Genomic DNA, 16,185 nt, shown 5'->3' with positions numbered 1-16,185 from the left:
AAGAACTAACTTATGAATGTGGCATCAAAGGGATGATTTCGTCCTATGTCTGAACTTTTGAACTTAACAAGACATCGACATGGTTCTCAGGCGTCTAGCACTCATAAGTTCCTAGTCATATTTGATAGCTGACTCTTTCGTCATTATGGAACTGTGTTATGCATGGAAGTTTAAATTTCTGATCGTTTTGTGTGTTCGTTTCTGTGGCGTAAGCAAGGGTAGCTAGGAGGCACGTTATCCTGGTTCCTGACAGAGCATTAGCCCCGGCCTACTTGGGGGGCTTTGTGGTGCAGTGGTTAGCACACTCAGCTCACAACCGAGAGAGCCCTGGTTTGATTCCCGGGCGGAGTGGAAAACTTTGGGCGAAACTTTCCAACTTTTCACTAAACCGACAACAGCGAAGCAAAGGAACACATTAAGGGACGATTGTTACCTTTAGTTAGCTATTCCTCAAAGCCTAACACAACCTAACCTAAGCCGGACAGCCTACTTACTGGTTAAAAAGAGACGCTCTCACTTTGGGCCAGGCATTCACTGAGGCCAAAAGCACTCGTAGCAAATCTCCCGTGTACATCAGCCTAACCGTTTATTAATTGGTGAAACTTTACTTTTTAACGCAATAAGAGAGATTTTGATTCCCAAACTCCAACGAACTAACAAATAGTCATACGTTTGTTGTTAACTGACTGATAACTCCTTGCATCGAGAGTAGAAATCACTTCAAAACGCACAGCGGGACATATCGGTGCTGACCAGCGTTGCCAAAGTATCGTACTCAGCATTGCATTTTCGTAGTTTCAGACCGATAACTATAGCAAAAAAAAATAAACCTCAATAAATAACAGTTTTAATGCTAACTTTGATGATTTTCTGTCGATATTTGTGTAGGTATCAGGACACCTCTCCTCCCGAAATTGACCTCTCTTTCGGCCACTTCTTTTGATTCTTTTTTGTAGGAGCAGCGATTAGCGGGCTTTTTTTTTATTATTGTTTCCTTTTTTTGTGGCCTTGAGCTGTCTCCTTTGTTGTAAAAAAAAGGTACGAGAGTTTGAGGCTTACAAATGATAAATACTTTGTGGTGAATACGATAATCTGGTGAGCCTTCTGCCTTTAACCCCACCAAGACCTTCCTTCAAGTATGTAATACCCGAAAATTTCTCGTCATATATTCGATTACTGACTTTCTCGACCTAATGAAGCTGCAACCTTATGTTTATCGTCCCTTGACTGGGTTTCTTGCGTCAAGGTAGAGGGCGCTTCATAACGCACTAGGGAACATGTATTGTCGATTACTGACTTTCTCGACCTAATGAAGCTGCAACCTTATGTTTATCGTCCCTTGACTGGGTTTCTTGCGTCAAGGTAGAGGGCGCTTCATAACGCACTAGGGAACATGTATTGGGCCCAGCGTTGCCAAATTATCGTACACACCATATTCCATTTCCGTAGTTTCTGATATCTACAGCAAAAACAAACAAAACAAACATCAATAAATAACAGTTTTAACGCTAAATTTAATATCCTCTCGTTATTTGTGCAGGTACGAGAGTTTGAGGCTTAAAAATGATAAATCCAGTGTGGTGAATACGATAATCTGGCAACGCTGATTGGGCCCCACGAAGACCTTCCCTCAGGCGCCCTTACCTGCATGGTCGCGTCTGTCATGAGCATCCCATCCTTCCACCACGTAATCTTGGCCTTGGGGCGGCTCCCTGATGCCTCGCACACCACCTTGTAGTGGCGCCCCTCCACCAGCTCCCCCTGCGGCGCCAGGATCTTCACCACGACGGGAGGAACTACGGAGGAAATACGGAAGAGATTAAAGAAGACGTGAACCACTGCAACGCCGCGAAATATTGGTCATCAGAGACGTTAATGAGCGACTCAGCGAGGGCCACCGAGGCGGAGAGAGAGGGAGGGGGAGAGGGAGAGAGGGAGAGGGGGAGAGGGAGAGGGAGAGGGAGAGGGGGAGGAAAGGAAAGAAGATGGGAAAAGAGAAGAAAATAGAAGAAAAGTAAGGGAGTAAAGAAAAAATGAAGATAAAGAGAGAGAGAGAGAGAGAGAGAGAGAGAGAGAGAGAGAGAGAGAGAGAACACACACACACACACACACACACACACACACACACACACACACACAAACCCCCCCACACACACACACATTCACAGGCAAACACCCGTCCACTTATTTTGTTCTGGATGTATGGAGGATATTCCTTTTATATACAATTTTCAGGAGCGGGGCAAGCAGAGGCAATTACCCTCTATCACCCTTAGGTCAACACGGGCTTAAAAAATAAATAAAAAAGGAATTCTGTCGGATTGAAGCACAAACACACACACGCACACGCAACAAACACACACACACACAAAACTCATACAAATACTGAAACTCTGGAAACAATATACAGATACACACACACACACACACACACACACACACACACACACACACACACACGGGTTATGATAGAAATGATAGCTACCTCACAGGAAAACACACACACACACACACACACACACACACACACACACACACAACTCCCCACACAACCCTCTTTCCTTTCCCTCCTCTCTCCAGCAACCCCCTTCCCCCCCACAACCCCCTTTCCTTTCCCTCCTCCCTCCAACAACCCCCTTCCCCCCTCACAACCCCCCTTCCCTCTCCTCCACCTTCCCCAAAATACTTACAGGTCATGTCGATAGTAAGAGTGACCGCCTCGGGAGCTGACAGGTTGGAGTTCGCGGCCTGGCAGGTAAGGACACGGTTGAGGTCGGCGCGTGTGAGAGTGGGGAGGGTGAGCGTGTTGACAGTGTACCCAGCCCGCTGTTCCTCGCTCACGTTGTCCAGTAAGGTCGTTGTCGTCCACCACGTCACAGTTGGAGGTGGACGGCCTAAGGGAAGGGGAGAAAAAGGAGGAATCTTAGGGCCGTATTATTAAACATTTCGTCGCCCAAGTACACCTATTTGACAAGGCTTTCGTAGGAGTTTTGTACAATTTTCTTTTTTTCTTAACTGCCATCGCTACCCCAAACACCACCACCACCACATTCACCACCACCACCACCACAAGTACCACCACCACCACCTCCACTATCACCGAAATCACCATGTACACGACTATAATATTACCTGCACACGACGCTCTCACCACCACAGACACACTAAAAAAACTTAACCAACACGTAAACTAGAAAAATATCAACACAGCAACCACCACCACCACCACCACCACCACGACCACCACAATACCACCACCACTGTTACTGCTTCCACCACAACCACCACCACCAACAACACATTCACCACCACCACCACAACCATACCACCACTACCAACTCCACCACTATCACACCATCACTGCACTCACCATACCACCCCCAACACCCTCCAAAAATACCACACCACTACCATGTTACCACCAAAGCATACCCAAAACACACCACACCACCTCCACCACCACACCCCGAACCACGACACCACAGCTCTCCTCCCCACTATACCACCACCACTATCACCACGCTACCACTACCACGACTTAAAATCACCACACCACAATCATGTCACCTCCATACCATCACACAACCCCCCCCCCCCCCAGAAAAAAAAACACCAACACCACCACCACCACCTCAACCATAAGCCCCCTCCCCTCCCCAACCACCACCACCACCACTATCACATCGCGTGCCTGGAAGTTCTGAATATCAAACACCTTTAAAACACGAGGAAGAATTTCATATTCTCGCCCGGGGAATATTCGGCCGGTGTAAATCTCGGCTCCCGGCGTTCACGGTGGGGCCGGAGTAGCCATCAGCCGCCGAACCGACCTTGGGGAGGCGAGGGAAGGGAAGGGAAGGGGAGGGGAATAAAGGGAAGGGGACGAGGAGGGTAAAAAGAAAGACAGGGGGAGGGAAAGGGAAGAGGAAGGAGGAGGAAGAGGTTGATATAGAAAGGAAGAAAGGAAAAGAAAGGGGAAGGGAGAGGAGACTAATAAAGAAAGAGAGGAGGAGAAAGGAAGGAAGGAAGGAAGAAGGAAGGGAAGGGGGAAGAAGGAGGGGAAGGAGAATGAGAAGGTAAAGAGGAAGGGAAAGAAGTAAAGGGAGAGGGTGAAAGAGAAAGGAAGGAGTAGGGAAGGGGAGGTAAGAAGAAGAAGGAGAAGGGGTAGGAGGAAGAAGGAGGAGGAGGAGAGGCTGAAAAAGAGAGGAAGGAGGAGGGGTAGGGGAGGAGGAAGGAGGAGGAGGAGGAGTCTAAAGAAAGAAAGGAGAAGGGGATAAGTTACATGAATAAGATTGAAGAGGAGAGGGAAGAGGAAGAGGAGGAAGGAGAAGAAGGGAAAGGAGGAAGTGGGAGGAGAAGGAGGAGGCTGAAAAGGAAAGGAAGGAGAAGGGAAAGAAGGAAGAAAGAGAAGGATGCTGAAAAGGAAAGGAAGGAGAATGGAAAGAAGGGAGGAGAAGGAGAAGAAGGAAGAGGCTGAAAAGGAAAGGAAGGAGAAGGGAGAGAAAGAAGAAGGAGAAGAAGGAAGCTGAAAAGGAAAGGAAGGAGAAGGGAGGGAAAGGTTTCAGAAATAAGGAAGAAGAATGAAAAAAAAATATACGTGCTGTGAGAAATGAAGGAAAAAGAGGTTGATGAAGGAAAACAAGAATATAAGGAAAGGAAATTAAGGAAAGAAAAAAGAACTAAAAAGAAAGAAAAAGAGAAGTGGATAGGTTTCAGAAATAAGGAAGGAGAATGAAAAAAAAATATACGTGCTGTGAGAAATGAAGGAAAAAAAGGTTGATGAAGGAAAACAAGAATATAAGGAAAGGAAATTAAGCAAAGAAAAAAGAACTAAAAAGAAAGAAAAAGAGAAGTGGATAGGTTTCAGAAATAAGGAAGAAGAGAATAAAAAACTGAGGCCTCGTTAGAAATGAAAGAAAAAAGTAGATAGAGGAGAAATAAGTAGATGAAAGAAAATGAAGCAAAAAAAAAAAGAGATAAAAAGAGAAAAAAAGGAGAAACGGGATAGCTTTAAGAAGTAAGGAGGAAGAGAATGAAAAACTGAGACCTTGTTAGAATTGAAAGAAAAATGGAAATAGAGGAAAAAGAAGAAGAGGAAAGATAAATAAAGCAAAAAAAAGAAAGAAAGAAAGAAAAAAAGGGGATAAGGATGAGGAGACAAAAAATGAGATCTTGTTAGAAATTAAAGAAAAAAAGGAAGATGAGAAAAAAATAATAAAAGCAAGGAAAATGAAGCAAAAGAAAAAAGAAAAAGAAAGAAAGGAGAAAGAGATAAGGATGAAGAGAATGAAAAACTGAGGCCTTTTTAGAAATGAAAGAAAAAAAGAAAGATGAGAGAAAAAGAATAAGAGGAAGGAAAATGTAGCAAAAAAAAAGAGAAAGCAAAAAGGAGAAGGAAATAACGATGAAGAAAATGAAATACTGAGGCCATGGGAGTCATACATCACCACAGGAATGGAAGAAAACACGTGACGAAGGAGGAGAAACAGGCGGAATATGAGGAGAGAAAATGAAGGGACAAACCGTGATAGAAGGGTCCCGAGGTATGTACTACAGGAGGAGAAAAAAATATAACTATCACGGGAAGGGAAAAAAATTGAGATAGACAGGAAAGAAAGGGAAGTAGAATGAGTGATATAGAAAGGAAGGAAGGGAATGGAGGAAAAAGGAAGAAAAATGGAGAACCGTGATATTGAGAACGAAGTGAATAAGAAGGAAATTAATATAAAGGAAAGAAATGAAAGAAGAATGAGTAGTATAGAAACAAAGGAAGGGAATGGAGCAAGGAGGAAAAAATTTAAAACCGTGATATTGAGAACGAAAGAGACTCAGAAGGAAATGAAGGAAGAGAAAAACCTCCATGGGAAAAGTTTAAACCGTAGAAAGGAAAAAGTATAAGAAAGAAAGAAAGAAAGATGATGAAGGGAAAGAAGAATAGGAGCAAAAAGGAACGGAATAGGAGACACTGGAAGAAAAGAAAGACCAGAGAAGGAAGAGGAAGATGGAAGAGAGAAGAACGTAGCAATAAGTGAAGGAAAAGAAAGAATAGAGGAAATAAAGATAAAAGCGATGAAAGAAAATGAGAATATGATCAAGAATGAACGAAAACTACAAAACGAGGAAGAAAAATGAAAAGAAAGAAGGAAGAGAGAAATAAAAATAGCAATAAGTGAAGGAAAAGAAGGAACAGAGGAAGAAAAAATAAAAGCGATGAAAGAAAATGAAAATATGACCAAGAATGAAAAAAAATAAAAGACGAGGAAGAAAAAGAAAAAGAAAATGAAGCCGAAAAAGAAGGAAGAGAAGAAGAGAAACAGAAAAAGATGAGAAAAAAAAAGAAAAACAGTAGATGAAATACGTAAAAGGAATAAGAGGAAAAGTGATAAATTAGGTACAAAAAGAAACGAGAAGAGGAGGAAGAGGAAAAAAAAAGAGAGAAAGAGAGAGAGAGTGAGAGCAAAAAAAAAAGAGCATCAATAAGTAAAATAAAAAAAATAATTAATAGGAGAAATACCGATAAATTAGACACAAAATGTATCTCTGAATAAACGGATCGCTGCCATAAAGTTAGAGAGAATAAAAAAAGAAGAGAAATAAAGAGAGGAGATGAATAAAGAGAGTTGGGTACAGTTTCAGAGAGAGAGAGAGAGAGAGAGAGAGAGAGAGAGAGAGAGAGAGAGAGAGAGAGAGAGAGAGAGAGAGAGAGAGAGAGAGAGAGAGAGAGAGAGAGAGAGAGAGAGAGAGAGAGAGAGAGAGAGAGAGAGAGAAAACGAGAACAAGAAGGAAAGAGAGAGAGAGAGAGAGAGAGAGAGAGAGAGAGAGAGAGAGAGAGAGAGAGAGACTGAGAGAGACTGAGAGATCAAGAGACACTAACCAAAGTAATGGATTTTAGAGTATGAAAGGAAATCTAAGTGGCGGGATGTGTTGGAAATTTAATCACTCGGAAATGGACGTGAAGGCAAGGCAAGGGGAGGTTCTGGCGCCGTCCGTTCTTCCCCTTCGCTAACCGCTTCTTTCGGCACCTTTTTTCAGCCGCTCCTCGCTCGCCCTCTCTCCCGACCCTCATCTCTTGGCATGGCGCTGTTTATCTTATTGCGGCGAGGGTTGTGTAAGTCAGCTCTTTGTGCCCTCAAAGCAAACATAGAAGGCGTTTTTTCCTTACGGGTCGAGAGTAAATAGGAGATTATAGAAGGATTGTGTGAAAAGTGTTTGTGTGTGTGTGTGTGTGTGTGTGGAGGGAGGGAGGTGTGTGTGTGTTTGTGTGTGTGTATGTCAGTCAGTCAGTCAATAAATAAATAAGTAAATAAGTGAGAAGAAAGTAAATAAGTAGATAAGTAAGTTAGTAAATAAGTAAATAAATTTGTGTGCGTGTGTGTGTTTTAATTTGATTGGTAAGTAAGAAAATGACACTCACAAAATAAAGACCATTTGCTCAACGTATCGAAATAATTAAACGACACACTCACTAAAAAACAAACAAACAAAAAAAAAACAGTACAAGTGTAGAGTGTCGTACCAGCTGACGATTTCCAAGTTATTAAATGATCCTTTTATGCAAGCCGTGACGCAACGCTCCCGGTATGAATGCGATCTTTATTAATATCAATTTCGCTGTCGCCTGTTCTTTGCCCTCAATAACCATTCATGAGCTCGCGCGTCAGGCCGTCCGCTGGGGGTGACGCTGTAGAGCACCGGCATAACAAACACGCATCGCATTCAGAGAGTTTTGGAAGCAGAGCATGAAAATATAGTTAGCTCGCAGTTGCATACGTTTCAACCGATACAATTAGAGCTTGCGTAATATAGTCCGTTCCTAAGCTCATATTTTCACCCACACAAGCTTTTTGTTATCATTAGAGTTTGTTATGTGGTTAGTTCTACAAGCAAACACATCGCATTCCTCTTCTCTACTGCCCTCTCCTCTCCTCTCCTCTTCTCTTCTCTCCTCTCCTTTCATCCTCGGGGTCAGTTTCGTGTGGGACGGGTCGTGACGTGGAAAAGTGTCAATGAGAAATGGAAATAAAAGGAAAATGCAGGAGGGAAAGAGTTCTGCCTCAATACGTGAAGAGCATTTCGTTAGCATTTAAATTTACGTAATGTAGTTCGTCCTCAGGTCACTGACATTACATCACGTCACTTTCATAATGGCTCGTAACAGGAACACGACCCTCGACCACTAGTTTGTTTTCTAATATTAATTAATTATACGTTGATATCAGTATCGTCCATCAGGCTTCAGTTGCAAACGTAATATATGTCTGTAAGAAAAAACCACTTCGACTTGATTACACATGACTTTTTCTCTTGATAGGTTTCACTCAGGTTCATTTAGGGTTCTTTTTTAATGTTATGGCTCGGGGTTCAAGACTTTTTTTTCTGTGGCGAAGATAGGCTTGTTTTTTTGGAGGGGCCTGATGGTATGGCCCAGCTCATTATGGCGCAGGCTTGTGTTTATAGTGCTGCCCTCTCGGAGCTCATCTTTAATCCTAGAATCTAGAGTCCGGGTTGATAGGTGGTATTCTGGACAGCATGTGGGTAGTTTTAAGCCACTCGGAGGCGGCTGAAAAATCCCAGCTTGGTGGCACCGGGCGGGGATTGAACTCGCGTCGCCCTGAACGCGGTGCCGTCACGCTGTCGACTCAGCCACCGCCTCCCCCTTCTTACCGTTTCCATTGTCACATGACGGTACAAGGGCTGAACCGTCTTTACCTTGCTCCTAACCTCTATGACCTTACGCTTGAAGCCACCAGACCACCCCACCACCCTTTTGATTACCTATTCTGCTTGAAGTCATTGTTTGAAGCATAAACGCAGGTCACTATTCTCCGACGCTTCCGCCTCCCACATCAATTATTTCCAAAGGTCGAAAAGGAGATCAATCGGGTTCTAAAGAGTGTGTATATTATGTTCATGCTCTGTGTAGGTATTTCAGTCTTTCCACCACTATCCCATCCTGTTTGTGTGTCGGTATTCTATTCTCTGTTTATTGTGCCGGAATCTCAGTCTTCTCTATCCTATTTTTTGTTATGATTTGGAACTTTGAATCAAGACGAGTCATATTATCAGACATTTCGGCGCCCGTGGACATTTCAGCTCCCAAGAACACGCATTTGATAGGGCTTTCGCAGTAGTAGTTGTGGGTATTTACATGGGTAGTAAGGGTATAGTCTGTCCACTTAAGTCCGACCCAAGCTGACAACATAAACCTAAGCGTGTTCGTAAGCACAGTGCAAATTAGCAGAAAGTCTTGCGTAAGATAAATTCTGTTCACTTAAGTCTAACCCAACCTGACAACATAAACCTAAGCGTGTTCGTAGGCACAGTGCAGATTAGCAGAGAGTGCCGCGTGAGATAAACACAAACAGAGGTTAAAGAAAACTTGGAAGGTATAGCAGTAACCAATCAGCACTCAGCTTACAAACACACTTATAGGCTTATATTGTCAGCTTGGGTCGGACTTAAGTGAACAGACTCTACCCATACTACCCATGTACATACCCACAACTACTACTGCGAAAGCCCTATCAAATGCGTGTTCTTGGGAGCTGAAATGTCCACGGGCGCCGAAATGTCTGATAATATGACCCGTATTGACTCCAAGTTCCAAATCATAACAAAAAATCGGATAGAGAAGACTGAGATACCGGCACACAAAACAGAGAACAGAATACCGACACACAAACACAGAATGGGATAGTGGTGGAAAGACTGAAATACCTTCACAGAGTCACCCCTTCAGCTACGGCGTGGGTACCAGGCCGTAAAAAGAGTAAAGTCCACGGTTTCATATTGTGTTTTTCGCTGTGTGTTAGAAGACTCCGCAGCATATTCCCGCCAAAGGTGAGAAAAACCCCCAGCGAAAGGCTTTACTGCCCTTCCCCGCGAATAGATAAACACATAAAAACTTAAAGACATGGAAGAGAGAGGAAAAGAGGGAGAGAAAGGAAGAGAGAAAGCGTGCACGAGGGAAGTAAAAAAGAGGTCGGCGCTGACTGAATAGCAAATAAAAAAGAGAAAACCACTCTGACGAAGAACTGCAACCGGGTCGGGCGAAGACAAATAGAACGCGAGAATAGAAAGACAGAGACGGATGCACCCGACCGAGGGGCAAAGAAAACACAGACATAACAAAGGCAAAAAACGACAGTGAAGGACATGGGCAAAGAGGGCGAGGAGAGAACCGGCGAACAAAAATTAAGACGAAAACTAAATTGGGAACGAGGAAGACGACGACGACGAGAGAGAGAGGGAGAGGGAGAGGGAGAGGGAGAGGGAGAGGGAGAGAGAACGGAAGAAAAATGGAGGAAAAAAATGAAGAATAAATGACAAAAGAAGGAAAAGAAAGAAGAAAAGAAGGAAGAAAAGAAAAAGGAAAACGGAAAAAAAGAAAAGAAAAATAAGATATACAAAGAGAGAGAGAGAGAGAGAGAGAGAGAGAGAGAGAGAGAGAGAGAGAGAGAGAGAGAGAGAGAGAGAGAGAGAGAGAGAGAGAGAGAGAGAGAGAGAGAGAGAGAGAGAGAGAGAGAGAGAGAGAGAGAGAGAGACAAACACACACACACACACACACACACACACACACACACACACGGAAACAAAGAGAGTAAAACAAACATCAGCCTACAATGAACCTGGTAGGCTGCCTGGCTGACTGAATTACTCCCTGAATAGCGAACGGCCTGCCAACCTGCCTGACTGACTGACTGACGGCCCGCGTGACTGACTGACTGACCGGCTGACTGCATTCCTCTTCTCGACTCCCCTTTCCTCTCCTCTCCTCTCCTCTTCTCTCCCCTCCTCTCCTTTCATGGTCGGGGTCAGCTTCGTGTGGGACGGGTCGTGACGTGGAAAAAGTGCCAATGAGAAATGGAAATAAAAGGAAAATACAAGAGGGAAAGAGTTCTGCCTTCCATAAAACCTCAAATGACCTTCCTCGTGTGTGTGTGTGCGCGTGTGTGTGTGGGGGAAGGAGGGGTAGTGTGTGGGGGGGAGAGGAGGTGTGTGTGTGTCTGTGTGTTTTATGGCGCAGCTGTTGGTGTTAATACGTTGTTGTGTCGCTTCTGGCGTATTGCATTGTGTAGTATCTTGGGCCGTGTGTGTGTGTGTGTGTGTGTGTGTGTGTGTGTGTGTGTGTGTGTGTGTGTGTGTGTGTGTGTGTGTGTGTCCAGTACTTTCATTTATACTTTACTGTCTCAGCCGGGCGTGTGTATAGATGTCAGACCTATCTTGTCCTACTCTTCCTTATTGTGTGTGTGTGTGTGTGTGTGTGTGTGTGTGTGTGTGTGTGTGTGTGTGTGTGTGTGTGTGTGTGTGTGTGTGTGTGTGTGTGTGTCTGTTTGTCAATCCCTCTCTCTATCTCTACATCTATCAATCTACCATCTCCCCCAAAATTCTCCTCCCGAAATTGACCCCTCTTTCGGCCACCTCTTTGGATTCTTTTTAGGAGCAGCGAGTTGCGGGCTTTTTTTATTATTGTTTCCTTTTTTTGTGCCCTTGAGCTGTCTCCTTTGTTGAAAAAAAAACACCTTCTCTACATCCCTCTGTCTCGTATATGTCCTATCCTGTCCAATTCTACCTTATGTCTGTGTCTCTCTACCTGTTTGTCCACCCCGACCTCTCTCTCTCTCTACATGCATCCGTCAATCTCTCATTCCCCATAACCCTTCTCTACATCTCTGTCTCATATATGTCCTATCCTGTCCAATTCTACCTTATGTCTGTGTCTCTCTATCTGTTTGTCCACCCCGACCTCTCTCTCTATACATGCAACTATCAATCTCTCATCTTGTCCTATCCTGTCCTATTCCACCTTATGTCTCTGTCTGTGTCTCTCTCTACCTGTGTGTCCACCCCGACCTCTCTCTCTCTATACATGCATCGATCAATCTCTCATCTCCCCCTTCCCTTCCTCCTCCACACCCCTCCAAGTCTCACATTTGTCTGGTTTCGCTGTAATATCGGTCCTTATACTCGTTCACATCAATTTAATCGCCCCACATTTGCCTTCCACCGCTTCCCGTCATTCCAGGCATCGCATTTATTGTGTGTTCATCCCGTACGCTCACTCAGCCTCAAGCAACGAGTGTCAGGCCGTGGGCGTCGCTAATGGACCGTCAGGGAATTCGTATTCATTCGGTGATCTCAAAGTCACGAGCGCGCGCACACACATACAGATAGACAGTTAGATAGATAGAGGGCGAGAGAGCGAGAAAGCGAGAGAGCAAGAAAGCGAGAGAGCGAGAAAGCGAGAGAGCAAGAAAGCGAGAGAGCGAGAAAGCGAGAGAGCGAGAAAGCGAGAGAGCGAGAGACAGGCAAACACACACACACACACACACACACACACACAGACAGAGACAGAGAGAGAGAGAGAGAGAGAGAGAGAGAGAGAGAGAGAGAGAGAGAGAGAGAGAGAGAGAGAGAGAGAGAGAGAGAGCACAATATGAACATTTCCCGGCACCCATATTCCCAGTTTTTCTCCTACTCTCTGGTCCCCGAGTAAAAACACTGAGATGTGGCTTCGAAACTAACCATTGGGTGCTCAGGAAAATACTCTCATTGTGATTCCTATTCAAAATGATCTAACATGACTAACCAAACCCAATCTAAGCCAACCAAACCTAACGTAACCTGACCATCCCTGAAATATCCTGACCTAACCAACCGATCCTAACCTACCCTAACCAAACCTAACCTGACCTCACCTAATCTAAGTTACCTAACCTAACCTTACCAATCCTAACCTAACATTACCAATCCTTAGCTAACTGAGCCTAACAGAACCGAACCGAACCTAACCTAACCTCACCTCACCTCACCTACCCTAACCCAAACCTAACCTGACCTATCCTAATCTAAGTTACCTAACCTAACCTTACCAATCCTAAGCTAACATAACCAATCCTTACCTAACCTCACCTCACGTCACCTCACCTCACTTCACCTCATCTAACCTAACCTAAGCTAACCTAACCTGCCGCGTTCAAGAGTGGGCGCCGCATACCAGTAGAGAGATAGGACATACGCTTTTCCCGGTCGCCCGACGAGTAGCCAGGCAGCCAGCGCCCCAGCCAGCCAGCCAGCTTACCCTCGCAACGTCCTGCTTCTGCACAAATAATCCTCCCCGCTTCATAAACACCTCGCCCACACATGCACGGACCACAAACCGCCGCCGCTGCCCCAGGAATGACTAGTCGCCCGCCTCACCACGCCATGAAGTGTATTTACATTATTTCTCATCCTGTGTTCCTTGGCGGCGGGGCTCTTAGTGGTACCCCTTACCACGCAACGCGCACTCTGTCTTGGCGTGCTGGTCTCCATGTGGCGTTATAGCAGTGTTTCCATGCATTGTAGCGCTGTCAAGAGGGTCAATATGCCTTAAACTAATTCTTATGTGTTTCTCTTGGCTTCTCTCTTAGTTTCCTCTTCGTGCTGGGATGTGTATTGTAGAAAGACTTATAATTTCACTCTTTCAGGGCAGTGTTCCCATGTATTGTAGCGCTGTCAAGAGGGTCAACAAGCCTTAAACTAATTCTTATGTGTTTCTCTTGGCTTCTCTCTTAGTTTCCTCTTTGTGCTGGGATGTGTATTGTAGAAAGACTTATAATTTCACTCTTTCAGGGCAGTTTTCCCATGTATTGTAGCGCTGTCAAGAGGGTCATTAAGCCTTAAACTAATTATGATGTGAGGCTCTTGGTTTCTCTCTTAGTTTCCTCTTTGTACTGGTGTGTGTGTGTGTGTGTGTGTGTGTGTGTGTGTGTGTGTGTGTGTGTGTGTGTGTGTGTTATAATTTCACTTTCTCTGCTTTGTTTTGCTTTCTTGGCTAGTTTCTGTATCGGAAGGAAGCCCCCCCCCCACACACACACAACGCCCCCCCTCCACCCCCCCCCCCCCCCACACACACACACACAGACTCGCTCTCACTCGCGCAGACAATAGCAAAGAGTTATTAACAGGCATCTGGCACTTCGAGACTCCTCCCTGTGTGTCTATTGTGCGCTTCTGGGAGAGGTTTCAACACGCCATAGAGACGCGCGATCCTGACAAACACACGGCCGGTGGCACTGAAAGACAGACACACACACACACACACACACACACACACACACACACACACACACACACACACACACACACACAATGGAGCGAGCTTATGGGACGTCACATCACAAGGTATTAAGAGAAGATGGCGCCACTATAAACATTTGCCTGCGCCATGACGAGCTGGGGCCGACTACCATCCAGGCCCCTCAAGCAAGCCTACCGGCGCTATAGGTTCAGACGTAAAAAAAAAAAAAAAAAAAAGCCAACAGCTGCGCCATAACACACACACACACACACACACACACACACACACACACACACACACACACACATGAATAAACTAACCAAAAGGAGAGATGCAAATATTACCTAACTGACAGATATAGATTGATAGATAAAAGCAAACAAACATACGTACATACATACACACAAACAAATTACATACAAACATATTCATGGATAAACTGATCGGAAAGATAAATAGGGATACAAACTGCCCGGTAGATTGGTAGATAAACATATAGATAGACAGACAGGGATAAAGGCTGACAATCACACACACACACACACACACACACACACACACACACACACACACACACACACACACACATACACACCTATACATATGTACATAATTATGGTCATTAATAAAGTAGAGAGTTGCGAAAGAGAGAGAGAAATAGGAATACAAACAACGATAGATAGATAGACAGATAGATAGATAGATAGACAGATAGAGTCGAGCAAGTAAAGAGTTCGAGACAGTCATCACATCAACAATAAATAGATAGATGAAATAATAGATAGACAGACGGGTAAATACATAGACCAATACAATAGAACGACAGACACAATAGACAGAGATATAAAACAGATAGACAGAGTAAAATAAAATAGATAAACAGATAAAAATAAAAATAAATGAAAAAAAATAAAAGATAACAGATAAAACAGATAGACAAATAGAATAGATAGACGGATAGAGGGATAGAGAGATAGATAGATAGACAGGTAAGAGTTCTAGACAGGTGAAAAAGATACATGAAATTGATTGACGGATAGATAAATTGACTGACGGATAGATATAGTGACTGACGGATAGATATAGTGATTGACGGATAGATAAATAGATTGACGGATAGATAAATTGATTGACGGACTGAGGGATAGAGGGATAGATAAAAGCGGACATGTTCTAGACACGTATCATATCAACAAAATACCTGTACCTATCGTGTTCTTAAAGCGTCGCCATGATCAAATAACTCCATTAATTACAAAGTCAGTTCAGTCTCGTTCGCTACAAAAAATATATTTCCTCCAATTAATTTCTCTCTCTCTCTCTCTCTCTCTCTCTCTCTCTCTCTCTCTCTCTCTCTCTCTCTCTCTCTCTCTCTCTCTCTCTCTCTCTCTCTCTCTCTCTCTCGACCGTCACTTCCTTCAACTTAATATCAACTAGAGTAGAAATGCAACGTTTTGGAGTCTTCTGATTAATGTAAAATCACTTAGGTTTAAGGACAGACCACCAAGTCTGGACCATGGGGTCTGTGTGGTCTGATTTTCTATGTAAATCTCTCTCTCTCTCTCTCTCTCTCTCTCTCTCTCTCTCTCTCTCTCTCTCTCTCTCTCTCTCTCTCTCTCTCTCTCTCACCCAAGTTACCAGGATATATTCACCCTCGCAGCCTGAAGCTTATTAAACACGTAGATTAAATTAACTTGAGGGACACGCTAAGTTACGCCTTGCCTCGGCGCACTCCTCCGTCACTTTGGTCTTCCTCGTATCCATGTGGAGTCGCTGTAGGAAGGCACAAACTCTCCTTATACTACCTCTCACTCACACATGCTACAGTCCTTCCTTTACTATGATATAACAGCGGTAGAATTATGATGGGGCTTCTTATATATAGGTTAACTCGACTCGACGAATACTAACTTCCTTTACACTAACTTTCTCTCCTTATACAAACACTCCTTATACTACCTCTCATGCTATAGTCCTTCCTTTACCATGATATAACAGCGGTAGGATTATGATGGGGCTTCTTATATATAGGTTAAGCGTCCATTGTATTGTGAGGACGAATTTGTATTGGCTTATTTTTTCTTATCGGGGCCTGATGGTCGGCCCTAACCCGTTGTGGCGCA

At 44.1% G+C, this 16,185-nt stretch overlaps 1 protein-coding gene across 1 annotated transcript in view; it reads right to left on the bottom strand.

The window, feature by feature from the left end:
* The window catches only part of LOC126988683 (nephrin-like), a 193,637-nt gene that overhangs the window by 49,193 nt on the left and 128,259 nt on the right, over positions 1-16,185 (bottom strand). The window contains exons 5-6 of the mRNA XM_050847037.1: positions 2,691-2,894; positions 1,645-1,796 (exon numbers count right to left, since the gene is read on the bottom strand). Coding sequence (XP_050702994.1) covers positions 1,645-1,796; positions 2,691-2,894 — 356 coding nt within the window. The remainder of the gene's footprint in view (positions 1-1,644; positions 1,797-2,690; positions 2,895-16,185) is intronic.

The sequence above is a fragment of the Eriocheir sinensis genome, chromosome 70 (genome assembly GCF_024679095.1).
Source record: "Eriocheir sinensis breed Jianghai 21 chromosome 70, ASM2467909v1, whole genome shotgun sequence".
In the NCBI taxonomy this organism is placed as follows: domain Eukaryota; kingdom Metazoa; phylum Arthropoda; class Malacostraca; order Decapoda; family Varunidae; genus Eriocheir; species Eriocheir sinensis.
This window is presented reverse-complemented; position numbering and strand designations above follow the sequence as displayed.